This window comes from Eschrichtius robustus, chromosome 18 (assembly GCF_028021215.1).
Source record: "Eschrichtius robustus isolate mEscRob2 chromosome 18, mEscRob2.pri, whole genome shotgun sequence".
NCBI classification, from domain to species: domain Eukaryota; kingdom Metazoa; phylum Chordata; class Mammalia; order Artiodactyla; family Eschrichtiidae; genus Eschrichtius; species Eschrichtius robustus.
Window position 1 is genome coordinate 8,903,801 of NC_090841.1, and position 26,062 is coordinate 8,929,862.

At 40.0% G+C, this 26,062-nt stretch overlaps 1 protein-coding gene across 1 annotated transcript in view; it reads left to right on the top strand.

Annotated features, from left to right (window-relative positions):
* Positions 1-26,062, top strand: part of RXFP2 (relaxin family peptide receptor 2) — a 91,344-nt gene that overhangs the window by 36,710 nt on the left and 28,572 nt on the right. Inside the window, exons 2-10 of the mRNA XM_068526505.1 lie at positions 3,616-3,762; positions 6,148-6,225; positions 9,690-9,795; positions 10,575-10,646; positions 18,614-18,685; positions 19,266-19,337; positions 20,936-21,007; positions 22,077-22,148; positions 25,054-25,125. Of these exons, the coding sequence (XP_068382606.1) occupies positions 3,616-3,762; positions 6,148-6,225; positions 9,690-9,795; positions 10,575-10,646; positions 18,614-18,685; positions 19,266-19,337; positions 20,936-21,007; positions 22,077-22,148; positions 25,054-25,125 (763 nt within the window). The remainder of the gene's footprint in view (positions 1-3,615; positions 3,763-6,147; positions 6,226-9,689; positions 9,796-10,574; positions 10,647-18,613; positions 18,686-19,265; positions 19,338-20,935; positions 21,008-22,076; positions 22,149-25,053; positions 25,126-26,062) is intronic.

A 26,062-nucleotide genomic window follows, 5' to 3' on the forward strand; every position in this document is an offset into this window, starting at 1 on the left:
AACTATGGGAATTCTACATTTTTAAAGGGGCTATTCCTTCAACTCTTCTTTTATTCCTAAATGGCCCATTAATTCATTTGTTCATTAAAAAAATTTTATTGAGTACCAAGTAAGTACGAGGCACTAGGTTAGACAACTGGGATTTAGGATACAGAAGGCAAGGGGTAGGTATAGAATAGATTTTATTTATTTATTTTCCTTCCACATAAAATTTATACCTTGAGTTGTTTTCAGGAATATTCCATTCTGGGGTGAAAATGGAGAATTTTGGGAAATACAGTTGGTAGGTGCTGTTTGTACATGGGCAGTCTTTCTCCTCCGCTTCCTTCACCCGTACTTGCTAGGGGAAACCCATTTTTTCCCCAGGGAAAAGGAAATAATCTTGATCCTTCTTGTCTGTGACACTTGACTGTTTGTCTCCCTCGCAATGAGTCTGCATCTGTGAGGATGCACATTTAGTAGAGTCCAGCCCTCAGAGAACTCAAGGTTATCTTCATGATAAGACCCTATAATGGAAGACAATATGCCACCTTCAAAGTATCTTACACAGCCTCAGTGTTCTGTTTCAAAATTGTCTTTAATCAAATGAGTAATCACCTCTTCTAGATCAATAAAAAATATTATTAGGAAGTTGTAAGGACATTTTTGTTGCTTAATCATTTACAACCCCTCTTCAGCTTTCAAAAGAGATTTGAGGCTGCTTAAAATAGAAACCATATATGTCACATGGCTTTTAAAATAGAATAACATGAAGAAGTTGGAGAAACTTTATTATAGTCCTATTATTTCTTTCATAGAAGTCATATAGAAAGATCATGCAATGCTAAGGCACAGCAACCTTCCATTAAAGTCCTATTTTTTCACTTTGCATTGAAATTGCCTGTATGCCAACATTAACCAAGGGTCTACCGTGGGCCAGGCACTCTTCAGCACTTCACAAGCACTAACTTGTCTGGTTCCTGGGATATTATCATTACCCCTATTTTAAATATGAGAAAACTAAAGTTTAAAGAGGTTAAGCAGCTTGCTCGAAGTCACACAGCTTGGGAGTGGCAGAGAGAGTTACAATCTGGGTCTGATGGTCTCCAGAGGACTTCATTACTAATGAATATTTTAAAATAGTGGGTCCCATGCCATTAGTGGCCCGTGAGATCATGTTAGTGACTTGTGATGCTTTTTCAACTGAATAAGATAGAATAGCAATGATCAGAGTTCATCCACTGTAGTAAAAGGTAAGTAAGATTTCCAGAAATTTTGCTTTCTGTGTGTGTGAGTTTGTATACCAGACTGTGATGTGATACCAAATTTACTTCTAACTGTGAGTTACTATTTTAAACAATTCTAAAGCTGCTACACTAAGAAATACTGACCCTTATTCATGTTCCAAACACAGGAGGACAGCTAGATTTTATAAATCTGCCCTCCGTAGAAATCTTTATAGGAAGTTAAGAGATTTTAAAATCTATGACTCAGCATGCCTCTCCCTGTGTGAATAGGCTTAACAAGCCAAACCCCAGAGCCACACAGCAGAGAGTTTTCCTAAAATAGTCAGACCTGACTGGTCTTATGCCCAATTGCTCATAGTAAATCATTCATCGACCACTGCAGCAGAAGCAGAGAAAATAGTTCTTGCTTTTGTAAAAACAAAAATCCAGTGGGTACAAAAGAATCCGAGGGCCACACTCGCCGCTCAGGGAAGGCCTAGTGGATGCAGCAGCAGCTTCCATGGGAGAACGGACACTGCTTCATCTGGCTGTCCCCAGGAAAGGGCCAGATGCTGCGCTTTTATGTGTTTGCTGGATCTTGAGGGTCATCATGACTAAAGGACTAAAGCTCAAAAAATCAAATAATCTACTCATCCTCTCTAACAATATCACTAAAAGCTTGGCATGCACCGTAACTCAGACATAGCTTTAGTGCCTGTAGCAAACCCCTGCCCTTTTACAAACGGCATGATTCGTTAAACAAGGAAGGCCAGCAGCCTTCACTGACTTTAGGAGAGCCTGGTGATCCGTCTGGTGGGAGAACACCTCAGTGCAAGGCAGCATTTGCTTGGAGGGCCCAGACCTCGCCAGGGTGTTTTCCCAAGAACCAGAGTAGAAGTGCCTTCATATTCTCAGCCTTCATTCCTCATCTTTACGTGGGGATAATAACACCAACAACACAAAGTTGCTGTTAGGAGTAAGTGAAATAATTAGGAAACACCCAGCACGCAGTAGAAGATGCTCCTCGAAGGTTGATTCTCTGGTCCTCTGCAGTATTAAAAAGCCCCGTAACCCCCAACCCAAGAAAATTCCTGGCCATGATGCCACCCTCAGTGGTGCGGTTAGGAAAACTTTGCCAACAGCCCTCGTTCCCTTCTATTAGTCATGATGAGTCTATACTGAGTAGACTACTGCACTACTCTCTGCCTGAGTCTACACTCTCCTTAAATCTGTTTCTGTGAAGTTTCATCTTGCACTCCTTCCCCCCGCCCCCCACTCACATTTTATACCCTTGGCTCATTTATTTTGCAGCTGGAAGTTTGTACCTCTTAATCTCCCTCACCTATTTCTGTCCAACCCATACTCCCTTTTTTAAAAAAAAATACATGACTTCCAAATTTTTACTAGAGTATTTACAAAAACACCCACATCTCTTTATTTTCTGGAAAGTACTCTTTCAAAATTAAAAGAGTGTCTCTTGCATCTAAAATTCTGGAATTTCTTTGGTCATCCTATCCACAGATACAGTAACTTTGTAAATGTTAATTCTCTTTCCTTTCTGTGCTTTCTCATTCAACCCAGCAGTTGCTCAACTCTCATTCATTTTCTCTTACTTTCCCAGCACAAGAAGACTATTTTTAATTCATCCTCATAGAGGACTTATGCTCCTTGAAATGCGGGTTCCTGATTCCCCCGAGCAAGATGGTTAAAAATGGGCCTCTGGGGTCAGAGGGATGATTCAAATCTACCTGTGTGATTTTGCATTCAACTTCCCTAACCCTGAAATAGGAAGGATACTATCACCCACACATAGACTTGTTGAAGGAATAACTGAGATTAACCACTGTGCAAACTACCTGGCACACAGTAAGCCCAATGAGTGTTAGATGTTATTACTCAGTATTATCTCTCCTTTTTCCAGTGCGGTTCTGGACTTCACTGTCATGCACACTTAAACTCTCCTTTTGCATGTGTATTTTCATTATGTCACCTCAAATCCTCCTTATAAACGATTAATAAGTAAATAAATCCACCTATTTGGTCCTGTTAGCTCATGGTTTTACCTTTTTGTTTCCAAGAGTGAACAGGTCTTTAATTTCATACAAAAGTAGGACAATTGCTTTGGTTTTGTTTACCGTTGCCTTCCTGAAGCAAATTCAAAGTGAGCCTTGATTCCACTCTTGGTGTAACTGGTGTTTGGTATGATTGTGATTATTTTAAATGTTATGAACATTAAATATTATTTTAAATATTATGAACATTTTTCAGAGAAACTGTACACTAAGAATAACGCCAGACAAACTCAACTCATAGCGTTTTGTGAAAATTAAATGGGATAACACAAAAAGAGTTTGGCCATATTAACAATTTCTTCCCATTACGTAAGACTTCTATCCCCTCTTTCACATAGATTTTGCACTGACCGAAGGAAGTACAATCACTCCTTTGTGCCCAAAAGGATATTTTCCCTGTGGGAACCTGACCCAGTGCTTACCCCGTGCGTTTCACTGTGACGGCGTGGACGACTGCGGGAACGGAGCTGACGAGGAGAACTGTGGTGAGTCCTGGGCTCGGCTCCATACGGACACCACCCCTTGTGAACCTCCCAAAACTGGGGGTGGATCGAATGCTAATGGTGATGAAAAAGGGGAAAAGGGGATTTGGTATTCTATAGGGAATCCTGTTGTGACACAACTAATTGCTCCCCAATGGATTTGTGATAATTACCAGAATTTTCATATATAGAGGTTGCTTAAATCAGAAATACAGTATTAGAAAAAGTTGTATTTGATGAAAAAATAAAATTATTTAAAGTTCTACTTGGATACCCATGTTTTAATTTTAAATGGCTTACTGTGACCACTTCCCTATGGCTTGGTAATTTGGCTCAGCTGAAGGAATACCCTTAAAGTGCAAATGGGCCTGCCTAGAGAATTAAGTTATTCAGTAGACCCATATCCAGTGCCCACTGTGTGCTCTCCAAGTCACCAGGACGCAGCAGGCTCAAGGGAGACAAGTGTCTTGCCCTTATGTGGTTCACAGGGACCATGTGAAGAAGGAGGACAGTAAACTTGTACATAAACAAATTAAATAATTTCAGAGAGTGATAAGTGCCATGAAGTATATAGAACAGGATAATGGGATAGAAAGTGAGTTGGGGGAAAGGCTACTTTAAAGATATAGCCAGAAAAACCCTCTCTGAGATGATGACATTTGAATTGAGAATGAAATGAAAAGAAGAAAGAAACCATGAAATATTCTGGCAAAGTTCCAGGCAAAGGAAACAGCAAATGCAAAGGCCCTGAGGCTGAATGAAACAAGACAATGTGTTTGTGGGAAGGAAAAGTCTGATTGGCTTGGGCGGAGTGAGCAAGGATAAAGAGGGTAAAGAGGTAACAGGGGTCAGATCACGAAAGGTCTTATAGGCCATTTTAGGTCTGTATATCAGGACTGTACATGTCATCTAATCTAACCCATGTATTTTTCTCTCGAAGAAACTGAAGCCAGGAGAGGTTGACATGTCTAGTTAGTCACAGAGTATACACTAGAACCCAGGTCTCCTGAATCTGAATGAATCCTGTGTGTTTTATACCACACAGAACTGCCACTCCTTGGCACTGCCCAGCTAGCAATCAGAGGCGACAGCAAAGTCCAGGAGTGCCAGTGTGCATCTCTAGAATCTGCTCTCCTGCCCCTGGGAACTCATGCATGCTCCCAGCACCGCTGCCTTCACCACCTGTGAATCACTCCTACTCAGCCTGTAGGGTGCAGTTTAGGTGTCCCCTCCTCCCCTGAGAAGCTTGGCTTTCCCAGCCATGCCTCCCCACCCTGAAGCTCTACCCCAGGTCTAGGACAAGCACCCTTTCTCTCTGTTGCCATAGCACCCTGGGTATACCCGGGCGACCGTACTAAGGACTGCCTTGTCTTTACACTGTACTTCTCTCACTAGACATAAACTCCTTGAGGAGAGTTCTTATTTGTTTTGGTGTCACCAGATCCTAGAACAGTAGAGTACAATCAGTGCTCGTGATGGGGCAGCTCTCTGGATGCCAATGGCAAGTCACTCAAATTCTTGGCCTTTCCTCTTCAGTGGAAATCTTAGACCATGCATGTTATCTACCTCATGAGGGTGTTAGGAACGCAAATTAAATAATTCATGTAAAGGCATCAAATAGAATAATTTTAAAAACCACTGAGGTTATCAGCAAGAAATAAAAATAAACTAAAATTTTCAGAGATCAAAGGGACCTGCGGGCAGTTATTTAAATTTACTTTTCTATTTGTATGAACTTCAGTGTCATACATCATATTGTGTGTTTTGCCACTTTAATAGCTTATGCTAAAGTAATGATGCTTCAAAAATCAAGCCTTCTTTTTTAAAAGAATACGATTTTATTTCAAAAAACGGAAAACTTGGCAAATAAGCAGATTGTATCATCTGACAAGTTGAGAAAATATTTTTCTCATCAGGACTAGACAGACTTTATTAAAAGGAACTTGGTTTTTTCCTTATTAAAAAGGTCAGGTGACATAAACTTTGTCAGAACTCATTACATATATCAAGTATGTATCTACATACACGTGTGCATATGACAAAATAAAATTCAGATTATATCTTCTTCTGAGGACCTCAAAATTAAGATCAAACATTTAAAATGTCAGCATTAGAGACAGGTGATATTTTTCAAGATGGACACATGTATGGAAAATAATCATCTATTTTCATTATATATTTTACGATACACACATTTAAACTATTTGTAATTGCAGAAAAAGACAAGACTCCAGATGTTTGCCTACCTTTTTCTCCCTTGTTATCTTTCTATTACTTAAACAAATTTTTAAAATTGATTTCATGATCAAATTTTTATACTTTTGTTTTGTAATTTGATATTTTATTTCTAGAATAACTGACACATGTTCATCGCCGTGTGTTTCACAGGAGACACTAGTGGATGGGCGACTCTGTTTGGCACAGTCCATGGAGATGCTAATAATGTGGCATTAACACAGGAGTGCTGTAAGTAGTATTGGTCTGAAGACAGCCTCAGCTTTGCGAGCAACATTATTTATGGGGCATGGATTTATATGGGTAGTGTGATAAATTCCCTTTAGAATTTCAATTTCAGTTCAATGTATTTCAGTGGTCAACTGGTCTATTATCTGCTCTTGGGACTGAAAAGATGGAAAGAAGAAAACAACATGCTCCATTCATGCTCATTCTATGTATTAGCCTGTGAGTGCAAGAATACATAGGTACTGAATACTTGTGACAAATAATAAAGATCTTACTCCCTTTGGTTACTTTCTTTAATAAAGATATTAAGCACCAACTACTTTCCAGGACCTATGTTAGGCACTGAGAGTGCAAGGATGACTAAGGTCCTCAAATACCTCACACTGTTGCAGGAAAGGCAGATCCTTATAGAAGCAGGAATGATACAATATTTGTGCAAAACTGAAGGAAGGACGTTTGCACAAGGGAATGTGGAAGCCCTTTGGGAGAAATGATGGCTGTGCCAGGGATGGGGAAAAATCCACAGACAAGGTGACATTGAGATGGACTTGGAAGTCCTTGGATGGAGGGAAGGGGAAGAGGTGACAGGATGAGCAAGGGAGTTCGATCAGCAAAACAGTGGGGTCAATCAGAGCCTGCTTCACATTCTTCTAGTACACGAGGTGGAGGAGCAGGAGCTGGACCCAGAAGGGTGGAGCCAGCACACAGAGGGTTTTGGGTGCACTCTCTGGAGTTTGGCCTCTATCCCAGAGATAGAATTATATCTCTCTGTATACACAGATTATATTATATGTTAATCTATTATTATATTACATATAATATGTATATACATAGATATAATTATGTAGGTGTATGTACAATTACAAGCATACATTAGTATGGATACATAATATATGTATATAAAGTCCATATATTAAATACTACACTATAGTATATTATGCACTTTATAATACCAGGTTATAATTACCACTTATTATATACTTTATTATACACAAATATATCATACATAAAGTTAGAAATTGAAAAGAGTAAACTAAAAAGATTAAAAATAAATATAACTGAAAACTCTAACATTTTCTTCCGGAACCACAATGGGTCATTTTGTACACATGCCGTGGTGGAGATCACTGCTGTATACAAGGGGCAACCACCAAGTTGTGAGCTTATTTCCATTTAGTGAAGAGGAAGATGAAGTGATAAGAAGTGTATGTGAAAATGATTCTTCTACCAGAATTTTAAAGAATGGGTTAGAACGGTGTTCTCAGCCTGAGACCGTTCTGCCCCTGGAGAGCATTTGGCAATGTCGGGAGACATTCTGGGTTGTCACAGCTGGAGAGGGGTGGGTGACTGCTGGCATCCAGCGGGCGGAGGCCTAGGACGCTGCTGAGCCTTCTACAGTGCACAGGTCAGCTCCTCACTCCAGGGAATGGTCCTGGTCCGACCCCGATGTCAACTTTGCCGAGGTTGAGGAGAAAGCTTGGTGAAAGAGACACTGGACATTATGTTTCTTGCAATGCTCCAGGCTAATACTAACAACCTGAGCCCAGAAAATACCTCTGGGAAGAGTGAGGTAGAGAGAGCTTCAAGAGGCACTTCAGAAGAAGAATCCAGAGGTTGGGGTTTAACTGACCTGCAGGTGAGGGAGTTCCACTCACATTTTTGGTTTAGTCAACTGGCTCAGCTTGGAGTACACGAAATTCTCTTATTGGTAAATAAGAGCTTCCAATCCTAGGCTCTCAATCTAATAATGTAACCGCTATTTTCAATGTCAATTAAACATTGGAGTAAACAATCTGGAATTATCTTTAGGAAGTTGAAATGATAAGCATAAACCTATGAACACCACAGAATATTTTCTAAACACTTATACACTAGAATGCATCTTTTGGATTAAGGAGGTACTCCCTAAAATTTGGTGAAATTGATTTTAAAAATAAGGTTTGAATAAAAGTGATCTAAAAGAAGCAGAGCAATTAGAACTTATAATCAGATTTAAATAAATAATAAATATAAACATTTGAAAATACCTCTCACTTTTTTTAGCTCCTTCAAAAAAAATACCCACAGGATCAGAGGCAACATCAAATGCTCCATTAATATCATCCCCCAACCCTCTCTCTCTCTCTCTCTCTCTCACTCACACACACACACACACACACACACACACACACACACACACACACACACACACACACACACACAGAGAGAGTCATTGTTCTGCGGACCAACTTGGCCTGGTTTCTCCATAGATTTCTCATATGCCATTATTTTAACAATTAACATAATTAATAACTACATAATATGTAAATAAAAGAATTATGTGATAATGTTTATATATTATTAATATATTATGATAAATCTTACTAATTATGGTAATATGCCATTGTATTAATAATTATGTGAGTTCCTTCAAAGTAAATCCTAAAGTGTTTTTCTTCCTTCCGAATGCTTCAGATAGATGGATCTTTGGTCTTTTTCTGCTTTACAGTTTCTCTACAACTTTTACCTACCACGTTAACTTCATAGTGATGAAAAGCTAAGAGCCGGAATGATAGAGTGTCTGGGTTGGTTGATTTCACCAAGGCACAGTGGTGGCCGCTGCCCAGCCTGCATCTCACTCTTGTCGAAGCTCTAAGAGAAGTTTGAAAGGGGGAAAATAATTGAGTTTAATTTTAACCAACAAGCATTTACTGAGCAACCTCTTTGTGCCATTCAATTAAATGGAATTGACTCGGTTATACCCATTAAAGATTTACTCAATCATACTCATGTTTTTCATTGAGAAGAACTTAATCTTGTTCACCATATGCTTTTATGCTATTTAAACATCTTTGTGGTTTCTTTCTAATCCCTTGTTAAATGCCTCTGAAATGACCACTAGAAGCTAGAACTGAGATGAATACCACATGAGTCTATATTTGTTTTTGGTTTTGTTTTTCATACTTTATTTATTTATTTATTTTTGGCTGCGTTGGGTCTTCACTGCTGTGCACGGGCTTTCTCTAGTTGTGGCGAGCGGGAGCTACTCTGTTGCAGTGCACGGGCTTCTCATCGCGGTGGCTTCTCTCGTTGCGGAGCACAGGCTCTAGGCACGCGGGCTTCAGTAGGTGCAGCACGCAGGTTCACTAGTTGTGGCTCGTGGGCTCTAGAGAGCAGGCTCAGTAGTTGTGGTGCACGGGCTTAGTTGCTACGCGGCATGTGGGATCTTCCCAGACCAGGGCTCGAACCTGTGTCCCCTGCATTGGCAGGCAGATCCTTAACCACTGCGCCACCAGGGAAGTCCCAAGTCTATATTTGAGTGGGAGAAAATTCTTGTTTGCTTTTATTATGGGCCAGAATAAGTTCATTTAACAAGATGTGAATGTTATACATTCAATGGAAAAAGAACAATGCTAGTTACTAGAAATAAAGTCATAATTAAAGAGGTTTTTTTTTCCTATTGAATCGTTACACTTTTTGCCCCCTAGTTTTAAATCAGTACCCACAACGCTGTGACTGCAAAGAAACTGAGTTGGAATGTATAAATGCTGGCCTGAAGTCTGTGCCAACTGTTTCCAGCAATGTGACATTACTGTGAGTAAAATTCAAATCTTGATATTTGCTCCTAAAGTCACATGAAAACCATGTAGTCTAATCTAAACTCTCTTTGATCTGTTTTATGCTACTTATATATTAGCAAAATCATAGAAAGTCCCTTTAAAACCACCAGCCATCAGAGAACTCTGCACGCTTCTTCTCCAGGGAAAAAATGTTTCAAAACACTGTATGTTAGATTAGCCAGGTTATCGTTTAGCTCACAAACGTCTGTGGCCTGGAGTTATTTTCAATTACTTTCCAATTCATGTATTATTACTAGTATGCCAGTACTATACAAGTAAAAATAAAAATTTGAAAAAAAAGGAAAGGTACTCACTTACTCTATCTCATTTTAAGTAGTGGTAATTTGTCCAAGACTTTAAGGTATAAAAGATCCACAAAGCTAGCTGTGACATAACTGCAAGTTTTTCTGAACTCTGCATAGAAGTTTTGAGAGCCTCAGGAATTTGCCTGCAGACGTATCATAATTTGGGCATGCATGAGTTGGTTAGGATTTTTGCTGTGTTTTGTTAAATTATGTAGAAAAGAAAAAGTTAAATCACCATAGATGTTCCAGTCTATTATATTGTACTAACTGGCTAACCTTGTCAGATATTTGCAGACTGCTTTCATTTTGCTTTATGGACTTTTCGTTCTCACATGAAAGTTTTTATTTATTATGGGCATCTTCAAATATTCTCAGGCATGCAGCTTCTAGGCAAGAGTTTGGTTGGTCATAAAATCCATGATAACGTTTTCTTTCCATGTTATTTTAGGTCTCTTAAGAAAAACAGTATTCACAGTCTTCCAGATAAAGTTTTCATCAAATACACAGAACTTAAAAAGATGTAAGTAGCCATTACTAGTGTTTTTATGGGAAAATCTATGAGATGTTTTGTTTAAGATGTTTTTAATCTAAGAGTAAAATGAAATATAAGGTTGATTACCTTTATCATTAAAGTTATTTTTCTAAATGTAGTTAAGATTAGACAATAAAGCATTGAAAAGTATGCTTTCTTTCCATTTCATAATTTAAAATAACAACTGGTTTTACTTAAACTTTCTGTAGAGAGTTAAACTGGATTAAGCATCTCAGTAAGAAAATACATAGTTCCACGGTTTTACTCCAGATCATTTGGAAAATGACATTGCAGATTCAGAGGCACTAGATGCACTTTTTAACCTGGAAGAGTGTTAACATAGACAAGAACCATCGTTTAAAACATATAATGATAGGATATGGGCTGTCTCCCAGGACAAAAAGAGCAAAAACACGATCTTGGTGAAATTGGTGATATTAGCATATCTGAGGAAAAACAATAATAAATAGGACCCGGTCAGCCATGAGAAACAAAGTGTCAGGATGCTTCCAGCATCATCAAAAAAAGAAAACCAGGATCTGAGAGATACAATCCCTAGAGATAGTCTCTGTTGGGGGGCAGGGATGGATTGTGCATCTCCACCGTAACTGCCATGAACTTTATTGTGACACTGTTCATATTAAGATGGAGAATCTCTTTGCTTTGATTCCCTGCTCATCAATCAACCTTATGATGACTACATTAACCTCCTAAATTATTCATACTAAAGTATTTGGGAGGTTACCTTGGATGGGGAATAATAACATTCCAATTAGTGGAATGGAATACATCCTATTTAAATAAAGCGATTAGGGAATTCCCTGGCAGTCCAGTGGTTAGGGCTCCACACTTCCACTGCAGGGGGCAGGGGTTCGATCCCTGGTCGGGGAACTGAAATCCCACGTGCTGCATGACGTGGCCAATAAATAAATAGATAGATAGAGAGAGAGATAGATAGATAAATAAATAAATAAAGCAATTAAATATTCAACCTCTTGAGAGTTTGGTTACTATGTGTCAGTCCCTCTGAGCCTGAGTCACTCTGGGATAATGGAGAGGTCAAGTTTCTGTGCTTGTGAAGATGATCATTAGACTAGATTAGAAAATTAGCAAGACAATGTTGTAAGGTCCCTAGGTAGTACCGTCATCTTACAATTTTGCCCTTTAACATTCAGAATAGAAGAGAAAGTTTCTAGAAATGTGATATATATTAAAATCCAGGATAAAAAATAATCTGATCCTTTGCTGTACTGGACAAACACATTTGGTTTGAAATGCCATCAACAGTTCTGTGCTGCTCATGAATTTAGGTACAGACTCCCTTATACAAGAAAGGAAGTCCCTGAAGGAAGTCCAGTAGTGAGGAAGAATCTTGTGTGAACACAGAGAATCATGCCTGTGTTTGATTGTAGCCTCCGTGATTCAGTGAGCTCCTTCCGCTCCATCCTGGAGAATGTGCTCATGTTGCTGTTGTCCCCAGGAGTAGCTATGCATTGCCTCTGGGGTTCCAGATTCCTCTAGAGAAGAAATCTTAACTATACTGCTTCTGGCCTTACTGGAAATGCTTAGAATCACAGCCTGTTCATTTCTACGAATCAATATTGTCCTTGCACTCCCTGAATGATGCTGAGGGGAAGAAAACTAAAACAGCCTAGCATAAAGGAAGGAAAAATATTCATGTTTTAGAGTAGCTGTTTAAAACTATTATCTAGAGTCATAGAAGTCTTATGAATTCCTAATTAAGTCTTCTCATTATTTACAAGGTAACTAAAGTCTGCAACAGTTAAATGACTTACCTAAGGTCTACAACTAACTAGTAGAAGAGCTAGAATTACAGCCCATATCTTCTGATGCCCAGTGCAGTGTTTATTCTACAATAAACAGAAACCTAGAGATGGAAAGAAATTGCTCTGGCATCTAATTGAATCTTCTACCAACACATACTCTTCTGTCCCATGCAGGACTCCCTGCTATATCTTTTGCCCCCGAATTTGGGGAAAGCTGACTTCTGGGGAGGCAGAGGTATCACTAGAAGGTTAAGCAAGGAGATTTAAAATTAGACTTCGCAGGCCAAGTCCTTCCCTGGACTGCTGATTCATAGCTTTTTTCTGTGTCAGTACTTCTCTCTCGGTATCTGGTAGCCCACTGAAGGGAAGAATGTGGAAGCGCTATTGATAATACAGGCCTCAATTTTCCCTAGTGAAAAAAAGTAGAGATTTTTTTCCCACCAGATTGCCCAGATCAGCTGGAAATTTCTCCAATTAAACATTTAATTTCTCCGAAGTCTGAGAAAACTTAGGTACCACATCATAACCTGAATATCACTCAGCAGGGGTTCTCTTAATGCAAACTGTTATTTGATGCTTTCGAGGCAATTTGATTCTCCCAGAGAATCAGAGAGAAAAAAAAATTATAAGACTCTTATCAATAAACATTCACCAAGTGTCTCTTACATGCAAGGCACATCAAGGGAGATTAAACACAATTTCTTACATTCATCTATCACTTTTTAAAGTTGACAAAGACTGCCAACATTTGGAATTCTCATTTGGACTTTGATCCTCAAAGTCTGTGAGGTAGGGCAGACAGCATCAGATTCCTTTCAGGAATGAGGAAGCCATCCTTGGAGAAGAAAGGTTGTTTGTCCAAAGTCAGCCAGCTGACAAGTGTTAGAACTTGGCTTCAAAGCCAAACCTCTGACTATAGTCCTCTGGAAGTCCACCCACATGGACCGATCTCAGAATATTGTTACCATCGATGAAAGTGTCCAGAAAACAAACTTTGGTTTCAAAATAACTGAAGTTCTTTATAAACATTATTCAAATATCCTAAAGCAGTTCATAAGCTCAGCAACTCTTCTTTAAATCTCCTTCCCCTCCCCCATCCCCTTTTCATACCACTCAGCTCCTCCTGCCACTCTCCAAAACTCGCAGAAAAATCTCCCCAGTCTCAGGCAAGCCCTTGTCCTGTCCTGTCCCTTTTCTTCCTGATCCTGCATTACAACAGTCCAAACAACCAACGTAGCAAAACACAAACCATCCCCAGGAAAGGGTGTCAGGGGAAGGAAGAAACTAGATGGACAACCCCAGAACTCTTGGTAGAGACAGCAGGAGGGTAAAAGCTGGCCAAGCCCACATGTTCGTTCATTCTTTCAACAAATATTTATTGATACCTATGAGGTGTCAAGGATATAGCGGTAAACGACACATATGAAAAGCCCTCTCCTCAAGGAGCTCAACTTCCAATGCAGAAAGATAAAAATGCGTAGTGTGTTAGATAGTGATTATGGGGAAAAAAAATAAACCAGGAAGGGAATTAGGAGGTGCTGAGGGAGAGGAGTTTCAAACAATATGCTAATAAACTGTCCTGTCACATAACTCTACTACTGCCCCAAACATCTCTAAAGCTCCCCATGATTCTGAGCGTTACCCCATGAGACGGATGAGAACACACCCAATAAGTCTTCTGTGTAACTCCTCTGATATTCAAAGCTGGCCGTTATCACCATGCCCCCCACCACAGGTTTCTCCCCACGGAGCCTCGAATCCTTAACTTCTTCCCCAAAGGGCCTGGTTTCAAATCTATTTGTCACTCTGTATATGGTCACTTACATATTCCTTACGTGTAGTATCTAGAATAAATGTAATATTATCACTTGTATGACACATACAAGGGCAGAACAGGGGGAAGCTAGCAACCCTTCCTTTCTAAACTCCTTACGCCCTGAGGTTACATTTGTTCTTTTTGTGGCTACTTCATACTCTTAACTCCTAGTGATTGTGTCTCTAAAATCCCTCATCCTGTACCATATGCATAACTGACAAGTGACAGCTTCTCCATCCTGTACTTGTGTGCTTAGCACCTGAGAGCTAGTTGTGGCACTTCAGATTTATCCCTATTCAGTTTCACCCTGTTAGATTCAGCTTTTCTTACCAGACTGGGAAGATCTTTTTGGCTCATCCAACAGATTCACTCTTCATCCCAGCACTCTGTTATCTGAAAATAAGATGAGCCATCTTCACCTAAGTCATGGAGCAGAATATTGAGCAGGACAGTGCCAGTATTCTTTATTTTGTCTGTAAAAGCATCATAAAACCACTTAATCAATGCCCGGGAGACATATAAGCAAAGTCGACCGCACATTTTTATCTGATCAGTCTTTAAATGAAGAAAATCAGGTTGGTCTGATGTGCCCTGTTTTTCGTGAACTTCCCTGTTCCTGTTCTCTTTGAGGTGCTCACAAAGCAGCATCACAATATCCTGTCCGACGATCTCGCCCAGAACCAACTTCAAGCTCATCCAACTATAGCTTGTGAAATCTACTTACCTTTTGGAAAATCAAAACGGCATTTGCCATCTTTAATTTTCCAGCTGCTCTTCCTTTTTCCAGATTCCATTGATCATGACTGAGTGTACGCATTTTCAGTGTTTCTCAGTTTCTAGGAGAAATTGTCCAAACCAGAGGCTTTAACTCATTTTGATTAACTTATTCTACCATTTTGGGCTTTCACTGCCACAACGCTGTATCCTATTTATTCACTTCAGTCCTGAGATCACCTTCATTGACCAAGAAGGCAAGAACAATGTAGGAATTGAGAATTTATATTTTCTTATTATTTCATGATAATATAAAACATGTCCCATACAGCAGGCTTGGGCTTTTCCTTAACATTTTCTTGTTTCCAAAATATAACTAGAAATTCATTTCTACTGCCCGTTGTATTCTTCACTGTCTGAGTTCTGAACATGTCTTAGGTCATTCTTTCAATTATGATTCCATTTTGTGAACCCCTCACCTTCGTCCCTGGACTCTGAAGAAACCCCTCATGACCATCCTACCCTCTTCCTGAACTGGATGGTCCTCTGGCTCTCTCCTAGTACCATGTACCGCCACTGCCAGCACCCCTCATTGTCACATATGCTGAAACATATGTGAGGATCAGTGTGTATTTTGTTGAAGGAATGATGTGTAGGACTAACACACAGGGCTAAAGAGAAGGTGGGGAGCTTCTTCAGCAAGGAGGACCAAAAAAGCATAAGCAGAAACACTCAAAGGATGTTAGGAAGAGAGTGACCAGGGAAGTTTGTCTAAAGGAAACGAGTTCCCACAGGAATGATGGAGTGTATGCTGGAGAGGTCATTGAATCATGATTGTAGGGCCTTTGAATGCTAGGCTAGATCATCTGGGCTTTATTCTGTTTGACCAGGGAAAAGACATGCATGAATATGTGTTTTAGATTGTATTGAGCTTATAAAGTTGATATGCATCTTTAAGTTGTATTGGGATATATCCTAAGGGATCACCCAATTTAACGTCAAGTGCGTCTCCGGTCTTGCATGCTCTAAATATTCACAGTGAAATTAAGGTCATTTAGGCATCCAGAAAAAGAAATTCCTAAGTCAAAATAAAATGTTAATTGCTAGATGAACAAATGTTACTTATCTGATTGCTTTTACTAGCGATCAGTTTATTCTTTTTAATATTCTTTTAAACTTTCTAACATTAGGGGGTAAGAAGCAATTTAAGATGATCTTTGAGAGAAAGAAATAAAATACAATTTATGAGCTTGACCATAATACTTCATCACTGCTACCACGGAAACCAACAGCAGTTCCTCTCCTCACTGTGACATAAATTTTATATAAATTAGGAATTCCTTCTTAAACTGGGTTCTTGTTCAACACAATCATTGGCAACAAAATGTAATTCAAGGAGTCTGCCTGGCTCATGAATACAAAATGTTGCATTAAAAAAATAGTCTATAAACATGCATGCCATTAAAGCATTTATTTGCTTTAGTTTCAGGTACATAAATTCCTGGCGTTTCTGCTTGAAAAGTCCTGACAGCTGAAACAGCAGGAATTCATGAACCAGTAAGTTATTCTTAGAAAAACCATTCAGTGTAAAGTATATCAAACGGGCTCATATCTCAGCTGTGGAGAAAAAGAGGACACCACTTGCCAAATTGTCATGTTTCCAAATTTCCCCTCATATTCACCAAGCTACTATTCTGTAAAGAAGAAAGCAGATACTGAAGGATCAAGCTAAAAAATTCAGCAGCCTAAGTCTGAGACGAGAGACCTGGGACTCTAGTTCTCCATGGGGGTGCCAGCAAACTGACTAAATAGAAGACTAGAGCTTCTTTATTATTTAAGAAGTTGGAGTCTTAACTGGTGTCAGTGAAGGCAGATAGACTGAACATATCAGGTGAGTCGTGCAGATCAAAAGCACAAGGTCAAATTCACAATTTACGACTGCCCCCATCTCTTCAAGATTGACAACGTGTAGGTAAAATGTGCCGTGCACTTTTGACTTAATTATCTTAAATGAAATGTAAATAACACTAGTTAGGTGGTAAATTTTATATTTAAGAGGAACTTCAAATACGTAGATTATGGTGTTATATTCTTTTTCTATTTTCATTTGCTATTGTAATATAATTCACCATATTAACTTTCATTACATCACTCTAAGGGCTCTGAAAATGCTAAAACAGATATTGATCTGTATGGGTTCGTTCTATGCACAGCAGAACTTTAAAGCAAAAGCAGAATTTATGCTACAGTGTGAAGCATCTCCTTACAGACATGTTGCAGCAGGGAGAGGGGGATGGAATGGCACAAGTTCTTACAGGGTTTCAAGTTTACTTTGTAGGATTGAAATTGTTGCTTTGTGTGTCACTACAATTGTAATGCATGTGCTCTGTAGTACGCAGCTTTTCCACATGGTGGTACACAGAGAAAATGACAATATTTGTTAAGTATTTGAGATAAAAGATGGGTTTGTTAATAACTGGAAGCTAATCTTGGCTTTACTTTGCCACCTTGAGGGCTGAGGACATCAGTATCCCAGCACACCTATAACACAGTCATGACTCAAAGGCTGGGAAGCTTCACTGGGAGTAAATGTGGTGTAACAAAATTCAGAGTACAGCCAGATGCCAGACAAGCAAAAGATCTACCGATAGTTTTGCAGTGAAGTATCATAACAATGAGAAAGTGTAAAATATTTTAGGAAGCAGGAATTCCCTGGCGGTCCAGTGGTTAGGACTCTGCACTTCCACTGCAGGGGGCATGGGTTCAGTCCCTGGTTGGGGAAACTGAGATCCCACAAGCCACGTGGCCAAAAACAAATCAAAACAAAACTTTAGGACCCAAATCAAATCAAAATAAGAGATAGGGAAGCCACTCAGAAGATTATGTAGACGTTAGTTACTATTAATAGCGTGAATATTTCCTGCCTAAAGTTCTTTAGAGAATGTGAAATCAAGGCTAACCCCCCACTGTATTAATATAATGAGCATAGGAAATGGAAGCTGTTTACTTAGATACTCCTGAAAGTGCTATTATTGAATCCATACACTCTTGCTAGGTTGCTTCAGCGGTTAAGTAGCTCATGGCCCTGTGAGCTGAAGTTGGTACACTGGCCCCAGTTCAGCCACTGATGCCATTTGTGACCTTGAGCCCCTCTCTAACTAGCTGCATCCTCCTCACTCTGCATCTTGAAACAGAACGAGACTTGCCCTCACCTCGTTTCATGGGAATAGAATGAAGAGAAGTGAGGAGTTGAAGGTGGAACCCTGTACTGAAAGAGCAAGAAAGCTCAGCAGTGAGAGCCTGGCTAGTCTCACATGGTGGGCAACTCCTGCATGTCAGAGGAGGAAAGCCACCAGAACGCCAGGTTGCAGAAATACGACTAGTTCTGTCCCCACACACAGCATACTGGACCTCAGTGGTTCAAGTCAGAGATGTCGGGGTCTCATTGCACGGGCGCTATCAGGACAGCAGACACAGCTAGGCGCACAGCCTTCTCTCACTGGCAATGCTTCTACCTCCCAACGTGAGAATAAGACAGGATTTTATGAGCCAGGAGCACAAATTGTCTTTAGGTGAAGAAACAACCTAACAAATACATGAACCATAATCACATGACTCTTCTGTCTTATTCCTACCAGATTTCTTCAGCATAATTGTATTAGACATATATCCAGGAAAGCATTCTTTGGATTACATAATCTGCAAATACTGTGAGTAACTTCTTTATAATTATGAGTACAATTTTAAGTAACAATTAAAAGGGTAGAATGAATGGTACTTTTTTAAAGGCTCGACTTTGGATATAGAGAAATGGGAGAAATAAGCTTTCACAAAGTACAGTGTAATTAGTTATTGCACTGAAAGAACTGCTAAAAAATTCCAAGTTTTACCAGAAGACAGGTATAAAGGCTCTCTTTAATCTTGTCTCCTCAAGTTTGGGTCATTTCCACAAATAGAAAATATATAACTTACCTATACACTTTCTTAAAATGTTAGTCTACTAAGGATGTGACCAAAAGGACAAAAGCAAAAATCACGTCACATATTTATTCTACCGTTACACTCTAACATAATATAATGTCCCAATACATTATTTTTGGCCACTTTCCTGGTCCTGGCCCTGGTGCTTGTTACACCGGGCTTTTGGTTATCTGTATCTCCTGCCTGTTTTTTGATTTTCTGGCCCCTGCTCATCCAGTAGAGTGCTTTCAGAAACAGATGTCCAGTAATTATATGTGACTAAAGTGGAGTATTAAGTTTGCCTAATTTACTTACCCATGCTATTTGTAGATATCTCAACCACAACTGCATTACAACTCTCAGACCTGGAGTATTCAAAGACTTACATCATCTAACTTGGCTGTAAGTATTCTAGCTTTTCCTTCCCTTGGATCACAGTCCTAATGATACTCATCAGGGCTCATAGTTTCCATCTATTTATGTATCTTGTTTATTATGCTTATTTTTCTGCTTGTCACATAATCTGGAGCATGTTACCCAAGCACTTCAGATAATGGCATGCCAAATAGTGGTTGTATGAAGAGAAATCAGTGCTATGTTTTTTCAGGTGGCCTCTGCACCCAGAAGTCGGCTGGCTAAGTCATCCATCCACCTGGTGTTTACCTATAGCTGGATGTCTCAGCCCAGCTCTACTGGCATTTTGGCCCAGATAATTCTTTGATTGTGGTGGGGGGCGTGCATTTTAGGATGTTTAGTGCCATCTGTGGTCTCTACCCCACTAGATGCCAACAGTACTCGTTCCCAGAGTTGCCACAATCAAAAATGTCTCCAGACAATCCCAAATATCCCTTGGGGGAAAAAGTGCCCTCTGTTGAAAGCCACAGACCTAGAAAGTAAGCAAGATAAGGCCTTTTTCGATTTCCAGAGAATTCATAGAAAAGACTGAAAATATGTGAGCTTGTTGTGTTTCATCACTTATCAAGCTGAGCCACCAGCTCCATCCTAAGGAGTCTCACATCAGAGGTCTGTGTTTTCATCAGGAAAAATGAACAAAGGGCAGTTAGAAGGCTGTGTCAGTTTTCCCATTTTCTGTAAGTCAGCCTGGTCTAGTGGAAAAAGCCAGGACTTCAGCTTCATCCAGATCCTTGTGTATGCCATGGCCCCATGCTTAATGTTCCAGACAATTTTCTTGATCTTCCTAGGCCTCTTTTTCCTCATCTTTAAACTATAATCATAATTCCTTTTTTCTAAGAGGGATGTTGTGACAATTAAATCATATAACATATATAAAGTGTCACATGCAGAATGCCTGGCATATAGTAGGTGCTCAGAAGCCCCCTTCACCAAATCCTACCCTCAGGTACCTCTGAAAGTAAGAGGAAATGGTACCTGGCTTCAAAGGCAACGAGAGAAAAGAAGGCATATTTCCTCTTATCTATTTTTTTCTAGGAAAATACCATATAGAATTAAAAACAGTGATTTGAATTTGTAAATCTTTTCACTCTTTCACCCTCAAAGCTTCTAATAAGTTTATTTGCATAGGCCCCACTAATTACATCATTTAAACACTGTGAGACCAAGGAACCATTTGTGATATCCTAAGAATTATTTTTCATTCATTTTTCATTCAGTCAATCAGTAAGTCAAAGCATTTATGGAGCCCATAATCAGCCAATAGCTAAGTGCAGCTTGTCTGGACCCAGGAACTCAGAGGTGAAGGTTCTTAAGTCCAAAGGGAGGTGGATACAGGGAGCAAAGACCATCGGGATGGACTTAATAAATCCTGGGATGGGGATTTTGGGGGTTTGGAGGAAAGTACTGCTCCAGCCACGGGGTGAAGTAAAAGCTCTCTGGGAAGAGCCCTGAGCCAAGTGTGGACAGACAGGAAGGAGGAGAGCAGGTGTTGGGGGGAGACAGGATTGACACGGCCTTTTATTTCTTCCTGGTTTAATTTCACAAATGTATGTAACATTGGAAATGTTTGTGATACGTTTTGTCAGAATTCTAGATGACAATCCCATAACCAGAATTTCACAGCGGTTGTTTACTGGATTAAATTCCTTGTTTTTCCTGTAAGTATTCATCTACCTTTCAATCCATCTGTCTATAAATTGCAATGACGTCTAAAACTAGCTTACAAAAAGAGCTTTAGGAAAATCAAGCCCCCTACAATGTATATTAGTCAAAACCTTCCCTGTATTTCAAGCCACAGTTACTGTTGCTACTTCCTATCCATGGCTCATGGTATATTTGAAGCCGACTAGTTCAATTCCTTTTGATCTCCTTTAATTCCCTTTAGTCCTAAGGCATGTTCTGTTTTGGTTTTCTAAGGCATGTTTTTATTTGCAGTGGTTCACCAAAGATAGTATTCATTTTCATCTCCTTACTACATTTAAATTTGTTAGAGTCTTCCAGGAGTTCAGCTCCAACTGCATTTTTAACAAAGGAAAATGTGCCTTTGTCCAGCAAGAGTAACTGAAAATTCCAAAATCTTTGTCTTAGCAACTAAGCTTTTCTCATAATTACATTTGCAGTGTTTATTAATATACTGGGATGATTTATCAGCAGGGGATTATTATGTTCCTTTACAGTTGATCATATAGCATCATTAATTTTCCATTTGTGAAAAGGGACCACAATATCATAAATTAATCATGCAGCTTAACATGTTCATAAGTTGTTTTCTTCCCCAAATGCCCCCCACTATCACTTCTTAGATTTAATGCAGTTTCCAGTGTGGCCTTTTAATATTGTAAATGATTAACATTTCTCTTAAAATGAAACTTTGGATGTATGATGCTGGAAATGATTGCAAATTTGAAGTTTACAAGGAAAATTACCATGAACTTCAAAATTATTACCCAGTATATACTTTTGTTTCATCTCATAAAGTCAAACTGTTTCATGTTTATTCCTAGGTTATGTATCACACTTATGCATTCATAGTTTCTCTGACATCTGCTCCCTTATCCATGCCACACACATATCTAGAGACCATTTTGAAGAGGTAGTTATGTTTATATTCTTCATCCTAATATATTGATTTTAGCATACAAGTTCCCAAACTGTGGAAATAGTAAAAATACTGTTCTTAAAGTGGCATATCATTTCGTTTCTAATTAATCTCTTCTTTGTGTAAAGGTCTATGGTGAATAACTACTTAGAAGCCCTTCCCAAGCAGATGTGTGCCCAAATGCCTCAACTCAACTGGATGTGAGTATGCACTTGGCAGCTAATTTGTTATTCGCCCAGATTCAGGAAACTAGCCCTGAAGTTAATTAACAATTACACAAAAAGCTCATCTCTGCTTTTCTTTCTAAAACCGAAATCTGGTCATGTCACTTCCTGGTTTAAACATCTTTTGGGAATCCCCCCGGGTGTGAGGGTAACGTTCAAGCCTCCCAATTTAGCACCAGAGACCCGTTGTCCTCTGTCCCTTACTGCACCTGGTCTCTTTGCCAGCCCCTTCTCCTCTTGTGCCTTCCTTTCAGATACACCAAATTACTGCTCCTTCAGTCAGTTCCCTGAACACATGTTGTTCCTTCAACTTGAAAGGTCTTGCTTCTTCATTCTCCGACATTTCCTTCAAAAGTCAATTTAAGTGTCACCTTCAGGAAGCCGTCTCTGACACACCCACCAGTTCAGTGGTTGCCTCTGTGCCCCGATTACGACAGGAGAGCCTCCACCACGCCTCCCCTCCTCCCACTGCACCGCTGTCTCAGGGCACTGTCATCATAGAACCATCTGTTTACTTGTTTATCCCCTACCGTTCAGTAAATTCTGTGATTTTATACCCAGCACAAGGATCAGCACATAATAGTGCTCAAAAAAAACCTGCAAATGAACGTGCTAAACCATTTCCACTCCTTGGTAGCTTTCGACCAATACACATTTAGACAATTCATTTGGTTTCACCACCACTACCCACCATTCCACCATGTTCATGTTCACGGTCTCCTGAGACAGGCAGGATTGGCACAGGAGTGACTTCCTGTCCCGGGAAAATGCCGGTTGTACTGTCCCCCCAGAACTCTCCCCATTGTCAAATCAGGGGACTCAATACCCATAATATGATAAAATTTTAGTACCTCAGCTTTGGATCCTCTCTGAACTCGCCTCACTTGTTACAACACTATTAGGTGACCTTGTGTTTATTTACTGACTTAAAAAAATTATTTACATACCTGTTATCAAAAGGCTTTTAAGGCAATGGGGGGTCTCACGTAAGTGCGCTAAATGTTAAAAATGGGAGAGATGGGACTTCCCTGGCAGTCCAGTGGTGTAGACTCCATGCTTCCAATGCAGGGGGCACGGGTTTGATCCCTGGTCAGGGAACTAAGATCCCACATGCCGTGCAGAGCTGCCTTAAAAAAACAAAGCGGGGTGGGGGGGGGGAATTGATGATCTGAAAAACATGAGAATAAAACTCATTAAGAATAGGTGGAAAATACTTAGAAACTAAGCAAGTACATCCACACAATGGGAAAGCAACATGAAGGAGTAACGTTAACAGAAAAATATCAGGCCTCCAGCCTGTACCCACCTGGTCCCCAAAATGGGCATCAGCAACAAGCAGGAGACCAGGAAGCAACATCCGAGCCCTGGGTTCTGGGGACACTCATTTTCACTCTAGGCTCCCACAGACACGAGGGAAAAAATAGACACTCAGTGAAAAGATGTCGTTAACCAGATTGGCTGATCACAAATGAGAGCTGAGAGGTCAGACCCAAATCGCCCCAGTTCAAAGGCAGAAAAAACCCACCTTGGCCATGCTTCTCCTCCCTCACTTGCTATCAGCTAGGACTGTTGCTCACAACTGCAAAGTGTTATGAGATGTAAAAACATTTTCCCTATTCTACTGAACAATATTTGGACTTTCAAGGGACTATACTGTTTATTATTTGCAATTGCTGTATTTTAAGAGTGAAAAAAAAAGTTGAGTTCCTGCAAGACCTCCAAGATGGCTTTAAAATAGGATTTTAAAGGCAATGACAAAGGAACTGGTGATTTTAACGTGAATGTGAGAAAGGTTCAGAGGCAGCAAAACAGCTATTGTCATGTACGGAAAGCCTGTAGGAAGCCAGCGGTAAACGGAATGAGGAGAGTTGGCAGCAGAGCCGATCCTCTCCTTCCTTGGCGCTGCTGGAAGCGGCCATGTCGGAGTGTGCCCGAGGTTGTTCCCTGACGGTGCGGGTGCTGCTGTCATAAAAGGTTCACCTTGGCAGAACGTCATCTCTCCACCAGTGCTTCACCAGCGTCAGCATACAGCGCAAGCAGCGCAAAGACTCAGGACAGCCCGCTGGACCTCAGTCCTAGCGTTTCTGATTCAGTGGGTCTGGGGTGGAGCCTGGGAATCTGCATTTTAACAAGTTCCCCGGTGATGCTGGGACCCGGGGCCCTCGGAGCAGCACTGCACTCAGCGTCAGCACCATGGAGGGAGGTAGAAAGAGCAGGCACTTCCCCTCACACAGCTCGGGACTCGCCATCCTGACTCTGGCATCCAGTATTTGGTAGATAGTTTGGCCTAAGTTTCTCCTTCAGCAAAATAGAGACACAAATATCTACCTGACCCTGGGGGAGGGGAGGGGAGAATATAGCGATCTACGATGCCATGACTAAGTGTCTAGGCATTAGATTCAGATGGATCGGAGTTAGAAGGTCAGTTCTACCCCTCAGTAGCTGTGTGACGAGAAGAAAAGTGAATTTCCAAGATCCTCAGATTCCTCATATGTTCAATGGGAGGTAATAATGCCAACTTTGTAGGAGTGTGTATTATGCACTCAGAACAGTACCTGACACTATAAAAGCCCAATAAATGGGAGTTACTGTTATTACTGTACAAATTTTATGCTAATTAATAGCATGGTGTCCGGCACAGAGACACATTCACTAAATGGCGGGCTGCCCTTTCGCTCAATTTTATTAAGTTCTAACGCTAATTAGAAGGGGAAAAAGATACAAAATATTAATTATACTGACCCTGCAATAAGTAGGAGGAAAGCCTAAAAATTGGAATGAAGTAAAAATAAAGTTCAGAACTGTTATATCACCAAAAACTGCCTTTAGACATATGATTTGTGCAAAAACATTAAAAATATTTTTCCTCCATGCCTTTTAGGGATTTGGAAGGCAATGGAATAAAATACCTTACGAATTCCACCTTTCTGTCGTGCAATTCACTCACAGTGCTGTAAGTATACAGTGTAATTCAGTAAATGCGGGGAAACCCAGTAGCTTTGGAAATTGAAAGAAAATATTGGCTAGGAATTTTAAAGTATGTTTTGTTTACAGCCTTGGTCTGAAACTGCAGTACTAGAAAATGTACACATGGATCTATTGACTTGGATGGTAGGGCCAAGCCTTATGTTTAGCTGCCAACCATTTAAGCCTCCTTCTTTCTGAGGGCAATCATCATTTCTGTGCACTCTCTCTGCTGAACTGGTACCTAACCCCACGGTCAACAAGGAAATGAGATAATGTATGTGAAAGTGGTTACTGCTAATGACACTTATCACTTGATGTCTCTCTCTTTAAAGAAAACAAAATTTTATTCCAAAGAGAAGAACCTCTAATGTATTCTGATTGGCCAAAGATTCTGACTGGTGATTCTGATTGCTGACTGTGTTTTTTATGGGGGCAGGAAGGCAGATGGATCGGTTAATTGGCACATTTGCACTGGTAAGCTTAAAAACACAAGAATGTGCTTTTGTTTTAATCATAGTTCTCCATATATAGTAAGTACTTAGTAATGTTTGTTGCTTGGATGGGTGGTTGGGAAAGAAAAATCAGAGCATATCCATTTGTAGTAATCTAACCACTTTTCTCCAACAGACTAAGAGATAAGGCTGTTGCCAGGTTGCAGATTTATCAATCAGATTGAAGATTAGCATATTTAGTAAGAAAAGAGGCTATCCCACATAGGAGATGCAAAGAGTTTATTCTTTGTCTCATAGATAATGAGAGAGAACACTGGAAGATAAACAAATATCATCCACGCCTCCTATTTTATAACACCATGTAGCTTTTGAATCACCTTCATACTCTTTATCTCATTTGTTTATACCCCTGTAAGGTAGTTAGCTGACGACCCCCTCTTTTTTGCCGTTTGTCCTGGAGGATTCCATTTC